The 13,971-nt window shown below is 41.0% G+C and overlaps 2 protein-coding genes across 3 annotated transcripts; one reads left to right on the top strand and one right to left on the bottom strand.

The window, feature by feature from the left end:
* Positions 1 to 2,171: 2,171 nt before the first annotated feature.
* cd9a (CD9 molecule a) lies at positions 2,172 to 9,255 on the top strand. Of its 2 annotated transcripts, none has more exons than XM_083917038.1 (8): positions 2,172 to 2,322; positions 4,900 to 5,002; positions 5,130 to 5,227; positions 5,705 to 5,779; positions 6,016 to 6,117; positions 6,651 to 6,740; positions 7,118 to 7,201; positions 7,319 to 9,255. In XM_083917038.1, the coding sequence occupies exons 1-8, from the start codon at positions 2,254 to 2,256 to the stop codon at positions 7,382 to 7,384; spliced, it is 687 nt and encodes a 228-aa protein (XP_083773164.1). In that variant the 5' UTR covers positions 2,172 to 2,253; the 3' UTR covers positions 7,385 to 9,255. The 2 variants fall into 2 exon arrangements, with proteins under 2 accessions (XP_083773164.1, XP_083773165.1); XM_083917039.1 differs by lacking the exon at positions 2,172 to 2,322 and adding an exon at positions 3,791 to 3,921.
* Positions 9,256 to 9,487: 232 nt separating this feature from the next.
* bbs10 (Bardet-Biedl syndrome 10) lies at positions 9,488 to 11,717 on the bottom strand (the record flags this gene model as incomplete). Its single annotated transcript, XM_083917028.1, has 3 exons — positions 9,488 to 10,298; positions 10,462 to 11,448; positions 11,527 to 11,717. The coding sequence occupies 3 exons, from the start codon at positions 11,715 to 11,717 to the stop codon at positions 9,488 to 9,490; spliced, it is 1,989 nt and encodes a 662-aa protein (XP_083773154.1).
* Positions 11,718 to 13,971: the final 2,254 nt, after the last annotated feature.

Raw genomic sequence — 13,971 nt, 5'->3', positions numbered from 1 at the left:
CAGAATATCACTCTGTCCAAAGCTCAGTGGCTGCAGACTGACATCAAACACACTCAGCGGGACAATACCAGGATATGCCCACTGATCGCCTGGCTGAGTGATTAGCCTACACATACGCATCTGTATCGGCGCCAACCCAAACAATTCTTGTGAAATAACATACTTACTGGAGATATCTCACGCAATAACACTGCTCATGCACAAACAGATGACTAAGCTTTGCCAAAACTACACACACATAAATACACACAGACACTGGGAACGTGTACGGATCAACACTCTCATATGCAAACTTCTCCTATCATCTGGCAAAAAAGACAGTATTGTGTGTCCAAATATAGGCTTATGCAATTTTGGCATCACTTGCACCACTGCTCTGTTTTAAAATGTATTCAAGGACCTGTATGCTCTAACAGGTGTTTTCATTAGACCTCTCCTCAGGTTGATGTTGGGTGGAGCTGTGCTGGAAACACAACAAGTGAGTCTGCACAGCCTGTACACGTCCACATAGTCCTGAGGGTCTAATCAGGCATATTAAATGGAAACACTTCAAAACATCAACAATGGCTTTGTTTTCTTCAAGTGTCCTAAAAAGCCATGTCAGTTTGACAGTGGGCACAATATCAGGACCTTGACACTGAAGCAGCTAAATGGAATTCAGCTGCCTTCATTTTCCTACTTCAACGTGTCACAATATCCTCTATTAAAATCACTGTAGACCTTTTTCCCAGCAGACATATTGACTTAGAAAGAAAAGCATAGGTTAAATAAATTTCCATTAAGTGGCCCAGTAGGCCATGCATGTGAGCCAACAGACACAATGCATGGACCCTGGAGCTAGTTACTTGTTTTAATTTTATTAATTATTACACCTGTGTTTTTCCTGCTACGGCATGCTTCACCACTCATCTTCAGTCTGAGCAGAGAATCATCCACCCGAAATAACTGGGCGGATGCAGACCCTATAAAATGTTTTAGTAATAACATGTATGTATACGTGTTTCTAAGCCACGCCTTCTGTGAGTATTTCTATTAATTAGTCATTATTAAAGTATTTTGTTTTGTTTTGCAACAATTTTAAGTGAGCAATCGTAAAATGTTAATAAAATGTTGGTCAAAGGATAGGTCCTTCTGATAAAGTTCTCATTAATGACTAATTCTTAAACTAATCTATACACCATGGGTAAATAATACTGAGAGTATTAATAAAGTAATTGGTTATAAAGTATAAACTCTTAAGGAATTATCAGAAAGTAGTGCCCTGTTTCTTTTAACTGTCTGTGGATGTAAAATGTGATGTTGACTGCAGCAGGAATGACTAGAAAGCTTGATGCAGACAACAAAAGAACCATGCACACTATACAAATACCAGAATAGATGATAATGTAGTTAAACTGACGTTTTGAATAATGAGAGGTTGGTCCCTTTGTTTGTGTGTGTGTGTGTGTGTGTGTGTGTGTGTGTGTGTGCGTATGAGCGTGTGCGCGCGTGCGTGTGTCTGCCTGGGACATGCTAGTGCACCGTGTTCATTCATGTACAGTATATTCAATCCGTGAACGCGCTTTCCTTATTCTGGGAAAATTACGTCATGGCACTGCCCGGGGTGCTGCAGGAACTTGCGGTCAAAAGCTCACCACAAGCTGCTGTTCGGGGCATTGTTTTTTTTCCATTGTACGCAAGAAAGACACAGGCTGAGCATAGACGACATACTGTAGGTTCCCAATGAAAATATAGCACATTAATTGTATTTGGAAAACTGTGCAATAACACTTGAAAATACTACATAGTGTCATAAATGATATCCCAAGCCCCTCTATTAGAATATAATGCATATCACAGTGGTGAAAATGCCACCAAAACGTTATTAATCATGTCAGCATCGTTACATCACGGAAAAGTCACAAACAAATCCTGCAGGAATAATAATAGTAGTGATTTAAAATGTAGACCTCTTTTGAGAAAACAAACGGGGGGAAAACACCAAAGACTAAGGTAATAGTGTGTAAGAAAGAGAGAGAAAGAAGGAGGAAAGCTACAGGACGTTTTGCTTTTTTCACTCCGTTATGTGTGGGGGCGGACCACTAACTGTACAGCCGCGCACGCACAGCACGACGCGCGTAGCCTATTGGTGCCGGCGCGTCGGCAAATAACCTTATTCTGCATATGGACTGTTATTCCGAAGGTCTCCTTTTCTACCGTGGGGTTTGAACAGGTGATTCCAGCAGAAGTGAGAGCTACAGCTCAAGTTCCGCCATGGCTGCGCTGTCGGGAGGAGAGATGTGCATCAAATACCTGATGTTTGCATTCAACCTGGTATTCTGGGTGAGTTTGAAGCGAGAACGTGTATTAGTTGTTTGTTAAATATACATCCTGTGTGTTTCGTATTTGTCTGTGTGTGAGAGAGAGATTTGCGTGCATGCGCATTTTTGCGTGTGAGCAGGTCAACCGACTATTGTGAATGAAAATGATATGGCGTCCCAGACAGAGAATGGTACAAAGCGTTCACAGCCTTGGCTACTTATCCCATTATTCTTAGGTGGCCCCAGAATTATTTCTGGCACTGGCCACCACTAAACACAAAGTGCCCCAATATGCGTGGAGACCGAGCGGGCAGGAAGAATAATCCCCAGTGGCCAAGTGACCCAGTTCCACCGCGCAGACCACAATCTGGAGTTTGCGCGCACGGCATTTCAATAATAGGAGTGGGGGTGGGTTGTGGTGGATAATGTGACTAGTATAATAATAATTATGACTTCTGCTCCCTCACCCTCACGTGATGTGAAGTGTTGCGCATGTCGGGGAGCCAGTCTGTGTGTGTGAATGAATCCTGGATATCCCATAGGCTATTTGTGTCCTCCTATAAGCCTGCAGGGTGTGTCTTCTTGTGTGCGTTTGTTTGTGATCTGTGCGCGTGTATGTGGTTTCAGATGGATGTTTTGCCCTTTTATGAACGTTTATAATTTGTGCAGCTATAGATAGAGCCAAGGATAACCCCTTATTACAGGGCTTACAGGGATTGTGTGTGTGTGTGTGTGTAGGAGAGAGAAATGAGCCAGGCAGCACAACCAACTTGGGGCATTCAATTCAAAAGGTTTGAAGATACACACATTCACTAAATTGATAATTTGTAGAAAATCCGGGATGAGAGATGCTTTAAGAAACCAGGAAGGTGACTAAGTGTAACAATTTATTTTCTGTCATGAAGAGTCAATACACAGAAAATCCGGCCCACATATGAGTGCAGATGTACCCAATTTGAGGTGGATTAAGCAACAGTAGGGGGTATTTCAGCTCAATGTGGCCACAACAAGAGTGCCCATGTGCAACTTTGTGTCAATGCATCAAGAGCAGGATCTTGCTTTCAATAAAAAACAGCTTCTGAATGTGAAGTAGTCCTTTTTGGGAGCAGCCTAATAACAGACACAGCTCAGACACTAGGGCAGTAAATATGCTGCTTGGCAGGTATTTTTTAAAAGAAGCTTTGATGTCAACATGCCTAGACAGAGCCCTATTTGTTGCTACCTCCAAAATCCTAAAAACCCTGCAGGCCTATGCCCGCACAACCTGCATAAAAGCAGAAGTTACAGACCCAAACTACACATGCATGGACACGGTGCAAAAGAGAGTAAGGAACACTGGCAGGAATTCATTACATACAGAATGGAGGTCAGTTTTTCAAGTAGCACAACCCTTTTGCCACTCCCTAACTGTATAATCAGGTGAATGTATGAAGGCGTGGAAATGAAAATGCTTTCTCTTCCCTTTTTTAACCTGACACCATTATGCTTCACTTCCTCCTTGGAAGAAGTTAGGTATTAAAGACTCGTTGTGGTGCATTGTGTAGACTGAATCAGCATGGCTGTCGTTGGGGGAATCAAGTGTGTGAAATATCTCATGTTTATCTTCAACTTTTTCTTCTGGGTAGGTGTGATTTACTTTACATGTGTTGTATTGTTTTGTGTGTGTGTGTGTGTGTGTGTGTGTGTGACAGTCAGCTGTCAGCTTCCTCAAATAATATTATGCATTCGCACTCCAGTGGTTAGCTCTAATCTGCCATTTTGTTCAAACAATGGAAGTGGAAGATACACAGTGAAAAATGGTCAAAAGAACAAACTATACTCAGAAACACATACACACAGCCTCTGAATAAAAAAAGATTGCCATCTTTCAGTTAGGCTCTCAAAGTTAAACATTCACTAACCTCTCTATGCTGACAAGCCCTGTAAGTGTGTGCCTGTGTATGCACTATAAACAGATGTTGACGGCGTAAAATACAGACTTTTACGCTGTTTTGTTCATATGTTATGTATAAAGACCAGTGCTGCAGAATATCATAACATGTATGCAGCTATGTATTGACAGAGTCACATGGTATTTTGTCAATATTAAATACGTGTTCATGTGGTGATGAGGTAGCCTCATGAAGTCAGAGTAATAATTTACCCCAGTGGAGACAACATACAGGTGTCGGTGAAGAGTTAGATATGACATGAGAACTTCAGAATACATCCTGGACTGAGAACTTAAAAATCTGTAAAAGGCTTCCAGATGGGGCCTGTCGGAGCGAATTTAAAAATGACAACTGGAAGCAGCCCGGGGGAAACAAATGAGTCTAAAGATTCAGACAGCAACAAGATAATTGTTAACTAGTGTGGTGAATTCATAATCAGCTAAATGGGTTTGACAAGTGTGAATTATTCATAAACTTGGAGAGAGCAAATGTATGATGAGTACACTTCCTTGCCTGAACTTTTATTGAGCTTAATTTCTCCCTGTTAAACTCTCTAGTATAATTTTTCCTACTGCTATACAGCCAGACTGACAGTGTACAAAATTCATTTGGTGCTGTAATAATAATCCCACTACGGTGTGTGAAAATCTACATGTTTTTGGTTTCAGCTAGCAGGCACGGCTGTCCTTGCTATAGGCCTGTGGCTAAGATTAGACCCAAAGACCAAAGGCCTGTTCGAAGGATCAGACTCTCCATATGTGTTTTACACAGGTAAGATGCTCTCAGTTCTCAAGCTGGAACATTATCTGTGATCATTTAAGCAAAGGTTAAGATTATGTGAGCTCTGCAAAACACTAAATCATTTTGCATGTCTCTGATATTCTGTATGTGTGTGTAGGTGTATATATCCTGATAGGAGCTGGAGCACTGATGATGGTGGTGGGTTTTCTGGGATGTTGTGGGGCCATCCAGGAATCCCCCTGTATGCTGGGACTTGTATGTATCAATTTATATTCTTCACGTACCTCTCCATTCTTTTGACTTTACTAATATACATGTTAAATAATTCAAAACCAACAGTTTTTTTCTCTCTGACTGAGTCTTTTATGTTTCTGTAGTGTTCACAATCAGCAGCACTTGGACTTTTTATCCCACTTAAGTGTAGAATTTGTACTGACCTTGAGCTCACTAAGAAATATGAGCTACATTCATCATTGTTTACAGAACAGTATCAAGGCCAGAGAAGAGTCTCTAGATTTCCCAGCACTTGTTTCCCCCCTCCCTCTTTCCCTGTCTGGCCCTAATCTTCCTGTACTAAATCTCTCTGGAGGAGGAGCCTATGTAAATTGGGTTCAGCTTCACTGAAATGACCTTACTTGCTCACACATGCATGCAAAAGTCACGCACATGCATGCATTGAGGCACACATTCCCACTATCAGCTGTGTTATCATTTTGTCTCTCCTTTTTGCAGTTCTTCTTCTTCCTGCTTATCATTTTTGCCATTGAGGTTGCGGCTGGAATCTGGGTATTTTCCAACCAAAGCAAGGTATTGTGCAAGTTTAAAGTATGTTACATTGATCATTTTATTTGTATAAAACTCTTCAACAAAGTCACAAGCGCTACTTATATAAATAAGTGCAATAGAGGAAATACAGTAAGCAAAAGCACTATGTAGCAAAAAATATAAACCAGAAACTAAGATAAATCACAAAATGAGAGGTATGGCAAAATAAAAGGAAGTGAGAGATGTAAATAACAATTTTTTTTGCTGCTGTGTTGCAGGTGGTGAATGACATCACAAACTTCTACATGCAGACTTTTAATAACTTCAAGACGACAGGGGATGAGCGACTCAAAGAGACTCTGCGGGTGATTCAAACAGGGGTGAGCCACGTCTACTTCATACTAAATCAGAGTGACTCAGATCTCATCAAAAAGGAATTTGGCACAAAATGTATTTTCAAGCAAATGGAATGTATTCTCATGGGAAGTTGTCTTTGTAACTTGGCAGTACTTTTTAAACCTCTTCTCCACAACAAGTATTATCCAGAACTAGAATCCAAAGGTCGAAAACACACCGGCCAGCACCACTAAAGCTCAATAATTACCATGTTGTATCTTATTTGTTTAATTTGTGCACTTATTACAGTTATGTAAAATAAAATATTTTGTTTTAAAGAAAAGTATGTGCTGTAACTCTGCAAATTTTGAGTTGAAATGATATTTTATACATCTAGTACATCTGTGCAGCGTCTCCACTGGCTGCCTATCAACCTCACTATGACAACAAGCCTTTGGGAAGTAAACATTGAAAAAAAAATGTTTACCTATTCCTTTACAACACTTGGGAGTTAAGAGATATTCGATTTTCCTTCCACCATCTCACTCGCTAAAAGTATGACTGTGTATGTTTACAGCTGAACTGTTGCGGACCAACTGGTACTGTAGTGGATATTGCCAAAGACACCTGTCCCCGGGGAGAGCCACTTGAGGTGCTCATTACTAAGGTACAACTACCCTGAATGTGTGCATAGATTGAATGCCAACACAGCCTGGTATTTCAGTCAAGAGCTAGAGAAAGAAACATAATATATCCATATAAGAGAGGATCCAAAAGATCTAACAGATGTCAGACATGCTTCGGCTCTGTAGGAGCTTGGGCAATTACTGTAAGTCAAATACATGATGATCTGACATGTGTCATAAGTTTAGCAGTCTTCCCTTTGCAGACTAATTCCCTGAGCCTTCTTGTAGTGTTACTATGGCAACAATGGTTTACTGGCGCCTGCATGCTCTCAGGCTGTCTGTTATGTGTGCCATACCAAAAGTCATGTTCAGCATAGATTCAGAGAAAGCTGAAGGTAATCATGCTTGTGTGTTGCAGAGCTGCCCTGACGCCATTGATGAGGTGTTTGACTCCAAGCTACACATCATAGGAGGAGTGGGCATCACCATCGGTGTTGTTATGGTAAGTGTCTGATAAACTGTAACTCATCAAATTTGGGTGCCTGCGTCCCTTGAGGATGAACGCAGTTCACGGATGAGAGAACAAAGAAACAAGTAAACATTTCCCTCTCTATTACAGGTGTTTGGGATGATCTTCAGCATGCTCCTGTGCTGCGCCATCAGGAAGTCTCGTGAGGTGGTGTGACACCCACCATCACATCCTGGAGTCCTTGTTAATGTTGCATGATGTCATTCCTAGAGTCACATGACTCTTCACTGCCAATAGAAATACTGCTTGTTCAAGGGGGATAATCTAAGCTATGCTGGGTGCAGATATTTCTGATTATTACATAATGCATCAGTTATAACTGTGCTGCTGACACTTAGGCCCACCTTCCTGGACCAGATAGATGCGATGTGGTTATTAGGCCCAACTATAGAATGGGTGTCATCTGTGCTTCAATGGGAAATGTAGTACAGGAATGTGTAATTTTGTGGTCATTTGATTGAAATTAGTGTTTGTGAACTGCTAATTATCTAAACAAAAGATCGTATTATTGTATATGGATCACATTTCTATTGCTATCACTTGGGGTCACCTACTGGTCAAGAGAGTCATGGATCAGGGCCATGAAAATGACAACCACTACCACTTCAGCACAATACAGTAGGAGCCAATGAAATTCTACGGTCCTTTTTCTTACATCACCGGAGTCAAACCATGGTGACTAGTAGCCAATTCAATGCCGAGCTGTGAACTGCGGTGACTGTTGTTTCTTCCAGCTTGGTATTAGAGTAGCATCTTGGTGTCTTCATTGTGACATTTAATTTGTTCTTTTCCTTTTCGTTCTCCATCTTCTAACTTTCTAAAAACGCCTTTAAGTTTTGTCAACTTTTTAAAATGTCTTCTTTTTTAATTGTAAAAGATTTATACACCAATGTTGTTATATGGTGCATGCAGTTTGATGATGTATTTTATAATGTTCTTTTCATTTGACAGAGATTGGGTTTATTTATACCATATGCACTGTAACACAGAGAAAAATTAGTGAGAGCCAAATAAACCAAAATGTACTGACTGAGTCAACTCTGAGGGTATAATATTATGCCATAAAGTCACTCACGTACACACAGTGAAGGAGTCAAATAAGCTGTCATTTTTCATGAAGCCTATTCTCAGAAGGTCACAGAGTTAAGTTCATTTTTACAATTAATTAGCTGTGTAGGATGTAAGGGGGCATGTAAGGGTTAGAAGGGCGTAGTGGCCTTGATAAGATTGAAAACAACATCCAGGTTCTTTTCCATTTGCACAGTGGGAAAAAAAACATTCTGAATACCCCCCCAGCTTTCCCCTCTTTGATAATTGTGGCCATCAAGTGTGACTCATAAAGAGTTTGATCCAATGCACAAACAAAGCCAAGATAGTTCTTTGTTTCATCTTTGAGTCACACCGTGACAATTATTTTTCGGAAAAATTGTGATCAAAGCTAGGCCTGTACACTGATTACAGTAAACAGTGCACAATTATGTATGGCAGTGAGTTAAGCTTTTTCTAATGACTCACTATATCCCCAAAAAGAGGTGAGAATAGCGTTAGTGTTCCTCTCATTATAGCATAAGGAAGTACACTTTGATTTGGCTGTCGACAGTCGGGTGTTGCCCTCTCAGACACCCGACCCACACTATGGAGATAACACTGATTGTAAAAAGGAGTGTGTATACACGTGAGCCAATGTCTCCATGTTGTAGACCTTTTATATAATGATGTCTACTGGCCAAGGGAAGAGGGCAAGAAATCAGAGATAAGAAAGAGAAATGCTGAAAAAGTAAGAACTATGATGAGAACTCAAGAGGAAAGAGGCCAATGTCAACATTCACTCACTCACACTACTTCACATTAACACAGTAGATAAAGATTAAATTATTTGATAACAACGGCACATTCTTTCCCATACAGAGGTTAAGACTATTTTGATATTTTCTTTTTAACTGTTATTACCAAACCCAGCCTTGATTCAGGAGAAGTGGTACAGAACCATCGTAACATTTTATCGGCCAATAAACTACTCCACACAACAGTACTGTCATGAAATGTTATTTATTTTCTCAGTGGAAATATAAACCTTCATTACAAATATATGCATCATAAATACATTGTAGTGAGGCAAACACATAAATAAAAAAGTACTGTGGCAATACAAAAATCGCTGTAACAATCTGCAGTGCAAAGGATTTCCTCCAACTATTGAATGAGTAAGTACCGACAGAAAATGTGTTCATGGATTTTATCTTGGGACACAATACAACCTCAGTCTTCAGCCTCGTCCTCTGTGCCCTCCCAGGAAATGTTTGCAAGTCTCCGTGACTGAGTGTGTAAGGACGTGCGTGTGTGCAGCACCGTGTCCACACGGAGAAGACTTGAGACACACTGCAGCACGGCCAAAAGTAGCTGGTATTTACAGGAGACAGATTCAAGGCCTGAGTTCGACATAAAACATTTTGATGACATGTCAGCTCTATAAAAATGCTTGGTTACTTTACCCTCCTCTAGAGGACATTCACTTTTATCCCGACCCTGAATGAGGATTGTGTTGTGTTCTTCTTTGTATACAAGGCTGAAAGGGTGGGAATGATTTTGTATAAAACTCAGGAGTGTGCTTTGAGTCTGGAGGAAACGTCGCGGACTGTGGGAGTAAATCTGTCGGGGCACGCACAGTAAAGCATTTGCCAATACCTGGGAAACAGCGGGGACATCCGTAATTGTGTCATCAGACACTGAGCAACTGCTGCCATGCTGTAGAAGGGCATGGTTTAAGAGAAACTCAAATGTTCCACCAGCAGGTATAACACAGCCTGGCTCCAACACAAACCTCTGGAAGGGAGGTGCATTAGGAATCTGATTGTCTGTATGCAAAGATGTGTTTTTGTTTAACTGCAAGGTTCTTTTTGATACTGGAGTTGCAGTCATGGGCTCCCAAGTTGAAAGTAGCATGCGGATGGCATCTTGAATAGCACATACATACTGTTCTGTTTGCCCTTCCCCCAGGCCACAGATGACCAGACTATGGGGTTTGACTGTGACCCTTTCCTCTGAATCGTGAAAAGCCACATGGACATATCTGTGGAAGAGAGAAAAAATACATTTTATTTTAACTTTTATGAATCAAACCACATGCCATTAATCAAAGCCCTATACATGTATTTGTTATTCATTATACATAATTAGTTGTATCTATATATATGTGACTTTGCAGAGACAGAAAGAGAGATATGTGTTAATACCTATGGGCTCCCAGCAGTATTGGTTTGCAAAAGGTCAGCGTAGCAACATGCTCAGGTTCAATCATCCAGTAGTCTGAGACAGGTGTGGCCCCACTTAGCTGGGCAAAGAGAGACAGCTCATCTTCACTGACACACTCCACAATGCACATCTCTGCCTGTGCAGCTAAAGCCAGGACAGCAGCAGACTGTTTCACTGCAGACAGGAGCACAGAGACACCCAAACTCTGCAGATGTACAAAGACACGCTCTAGTGACCTTTCTGCCCAGGTGCTAAACTGCACAATACTTCTCTCCTTCCTTGAATTCCCCTCCATCCCTTGTTCTCTACATCCCAGCTCCAATACTTGTCCTGCACTGAGCAATTTTGGCTGCAGGTAACCAGTGAAAACGGCAGCTTTAAGTGGCTGGTGGTCAGTCTGAGGGCAGGGCATAGCAAAGTCCCTGTGAATGACCTGCCCCTCGATCAAACGTGAACAACTAATGGGGAAGCCAGATACAGGTGTATGCAAGGCAGCCAAGTTGTCATTTATAAACTGAAGGGATGAGGAACGTTGGCCATTTTTAAACTTCCAGTGAGTGAGCAGTTCACAGGTGAGGTTGCTAATAAAGTCACAGTGGGTGCGACCCAGACGTGAATGGAAGAACGACGCTAGCAGCTTTTGAACACAGTGATTGCTTGTCTTTGTGATCGCTGGTAATTCAGTTTCTGTAGTAAAGTCCTCCCACGAAAGACAAAATCCATACGGGACCACTCCCACGGCAATGAGATCATCCAGCTCCTCCAATGCAAATGCCAGCATTTTGTCAGCCAAGCGTCTGGCAGTGGCAGCCTCAGCTACTTTCCTGGAGTTATAGGTGTGAGACACATTCAGCTCCTTGCAAGCCGTTGTATGAATAGTCCGTAGTAATGATGCAAGCAGTAGGATAAAGGTCTTAGATCCATCGCCTGTTAAAGTGCTCTGCTTCAAGACACAGTCCACCACCATCCTAAAATGAAAAACACACACAGACATGAGAAAAGAAAATATCACTTGAGAAAGACTATCACAGTGACAAAGTAGTTACCTGGCCAGTGGATGTTCCAGTCGTAGCGCAGAAAGAATGCGTGTCCCACTGCGGCTCAACATTGCCTGTCCAGTGTCTCGGGTGAACAGCACCTGTCCTCCGTCAGGGCCAAAACTGCGGAGGACGACTGACTCCAACACACACACAGTCTGCAAGACATGTTCCACGTGAAGATGCTCCATGGGTAGCATCCCCACACCCTGAAAAGAAACGAGTTGAGGATTAAAGGAGGAGAGGCATGGGCTTCAACTATCAATTGCAAAAAAGAATGCATGTACATTTTAGAAATAGGCAACAGACACAGGGTTTTTAATGAAAAAATATATTTTTCTTTTGATTAAGCATCACAGGGAGTCCTCAGGCATTGTTCAGATATGCGTTTTTGGCTTTTCATGAAAAGCAAGAGAAGGGAACATACCAGAGGGATTCAAATAATATTGACTCAAAAGGCAACATGTGGGCGTCAAAGTATATATAAATAGTAGTCCTTTATTTCAGACCCAATGGATCTATATCACAATTAATATAAACAGCACAGTTAAAAAGAACAGTCAAAAACAAACAAAATACAAAACCTAAATATAATGTATGCATAGTTGTACGTCAACAACATCAGACAGTCATGTCAATTTAGGTTATTTGCTTATTTTATTTCTGTTCTGTTTCAAATGTAAATGAATCACTACTGTATACAGCGTATTGTCTGCAGCCTGGATTTAAACTGCAGTTGACAGAATTCATATGCATTGCGCATCATAAATCATGTATGACCAATGTACTTCCACTAATACTGTATCTGTGCTGTGGTACAGTCTATACATACTTTATATTCAACTAACCGTCTGAGTCTTTGTTAACCAGTGGGTTGCCTGAAACAAGCTGTATGTAATCAAACACATGTTACTACTAAGGTAAGAGTTAAGTAAGCGGGTAGATAATCGTGTAACGTTATATCTATAAGTTAGTCGGATAACGCTAGCACCTGCTAGCTAGCGTTAGTTAGCTAAACTAATGCGATGAACTCGTCAGCGGCTGAGCTTATTTTATTAGAAACGCTAAAAAAACAAAAAGCACACCTTTCTACGTGCCGGAAAAACAAAAATAACGCATTGCTTTGCTTCCCGAGAACATGACGTTAAAGCTTTGAGAGAACTCACCATCAGTCGAACAGGAACGCTTCCTCTGTATCCTAGAGACGAGGCTTCTTCTGTGGTTTGTTGCGTACATGTCATTTAGATCAAAATGGGTATTGCCACCTAGCGTGTGGAGGTAGGACCTGTTTTCTATCCAATACTGTTACACATTGATTTTAACTGCAGGGATTTTCATTTTGACAAAACATACATTTATGATTATTATGATGTGGATGTATGCTTACTGCTTTATATCTCATTTTAGATGTTTATATGAACAAGTCCCTGTGTGGACCATGTATGGAGCATGGACTGGTGGCTGGAGAGGCAGTTTCTCTTCTGGGCACCACCAAGCTGCCTGTGAGCAAGACACAAAACCCCCAACTACTCAGGGCACTTGTCACTGAGCTCCAACATTTCTCCTTAATTGCATGTATAAATCCTGACTGTGCATGTGTGTATTTCAGACCTGTGTGTGTAACATGTATAATAATAACCCACAATCCTCTTCACAGCATATTTGGGCAAGAGGGTCAAAGTTCAAGGTGCAATTTTATGACAAAGTAGTCTTGTCCATACTGCATAGAATACATACTTGGTAAGGGCAGCTGCAGTACGTACTAAAACTAAACAGAAAAAGTAAGTGATTTGGAATGCAGCATTGGTTAGAACAAAGCCACTGTTAATGTCATTATTAATGTAAACAAGTCAAAATATCTTTAAAAAGCTTTTTTCCACTAAGCATGTTACCATGCCTATTACATACATATGTGTACATACATACACATACATATTCAGTATATTCTGTTTGCAGATATATTTAATATCCTTTGTTGAGTTCAGAGCTGATAACCATTACACCCGATTTTTAATATTTGTAACATTTGTATATGTGTTTGTATATGTAATATTTGTATATGTGCTGCCTGCTTTGTTTAATTGATCCATCTTGTTGTTTATATGTTATTTGTCTCCCTTGTAAAATAAATCTTTTTCGCACTGGGACTTCCTCAGAAATAAATAAAGCTTCATTTTCCCAACACATAAATGTGCTATGGCCAAAAGATCAGCTTCCAGAATTACAACACAGGCATAAGTCAGCAAATTTAAGAAATAGTATATATTTCTACATGTCTCGGACAGAGGTCATGTCGTGCACCCACTCCCCTGCCCATCCCCCTGCCCCCTCTTTCCTTCTGTCTCCTCCCTCCTTCTGTACAGTATCTCTATGCATCCCTGGTACCTCAAGGTGAACGGGGCGGGGCCGGAACTTGATCTCCGTGTTGCTGCAGAAACCACATCCCAAGTTTCT

The sequence above is a fragment of the Echiichthys vipera genome (genome assembly GCF_963691815.1).
Source record: "Echiichthys vipera genome assembly, chromosome: 7".
Classification (NCBI taxonomy): domain Eukaryota; kingdom Metazoa; phylum Chordata; class Actinopteri; order Perciformes; family Trachinidae; genus Echiichthys; species Echiichthys vipera.
Note: the sequence above shows the minus strand (reverse complement) of the source record. Positions and strands in the feature narration are given on the sequence as shown.

Coding starts and splice junctions, on each gene's coding strand:
- cd9a (XM_083917038.1), top strand. CDS start 2,254: ATGGCTGCGCTGTCGGGAGGAGAGATGTGCATCAAATACCTGATGTTT. Junction 2,323..4,899: donor CATTCAACCTGGTATTCTGG/GTGAGTTTGAAG, acceptor TTTTGGTTTCAG/CTAGCAGGCACGGCTGTCCT. Junction 6,741..7,117: donor TTGAGGTGCTCATTACTAAG/GTACAACTACCC, acceptor TGTGTGTTGCAG/AGCTGCCCTGACGCCATTGA.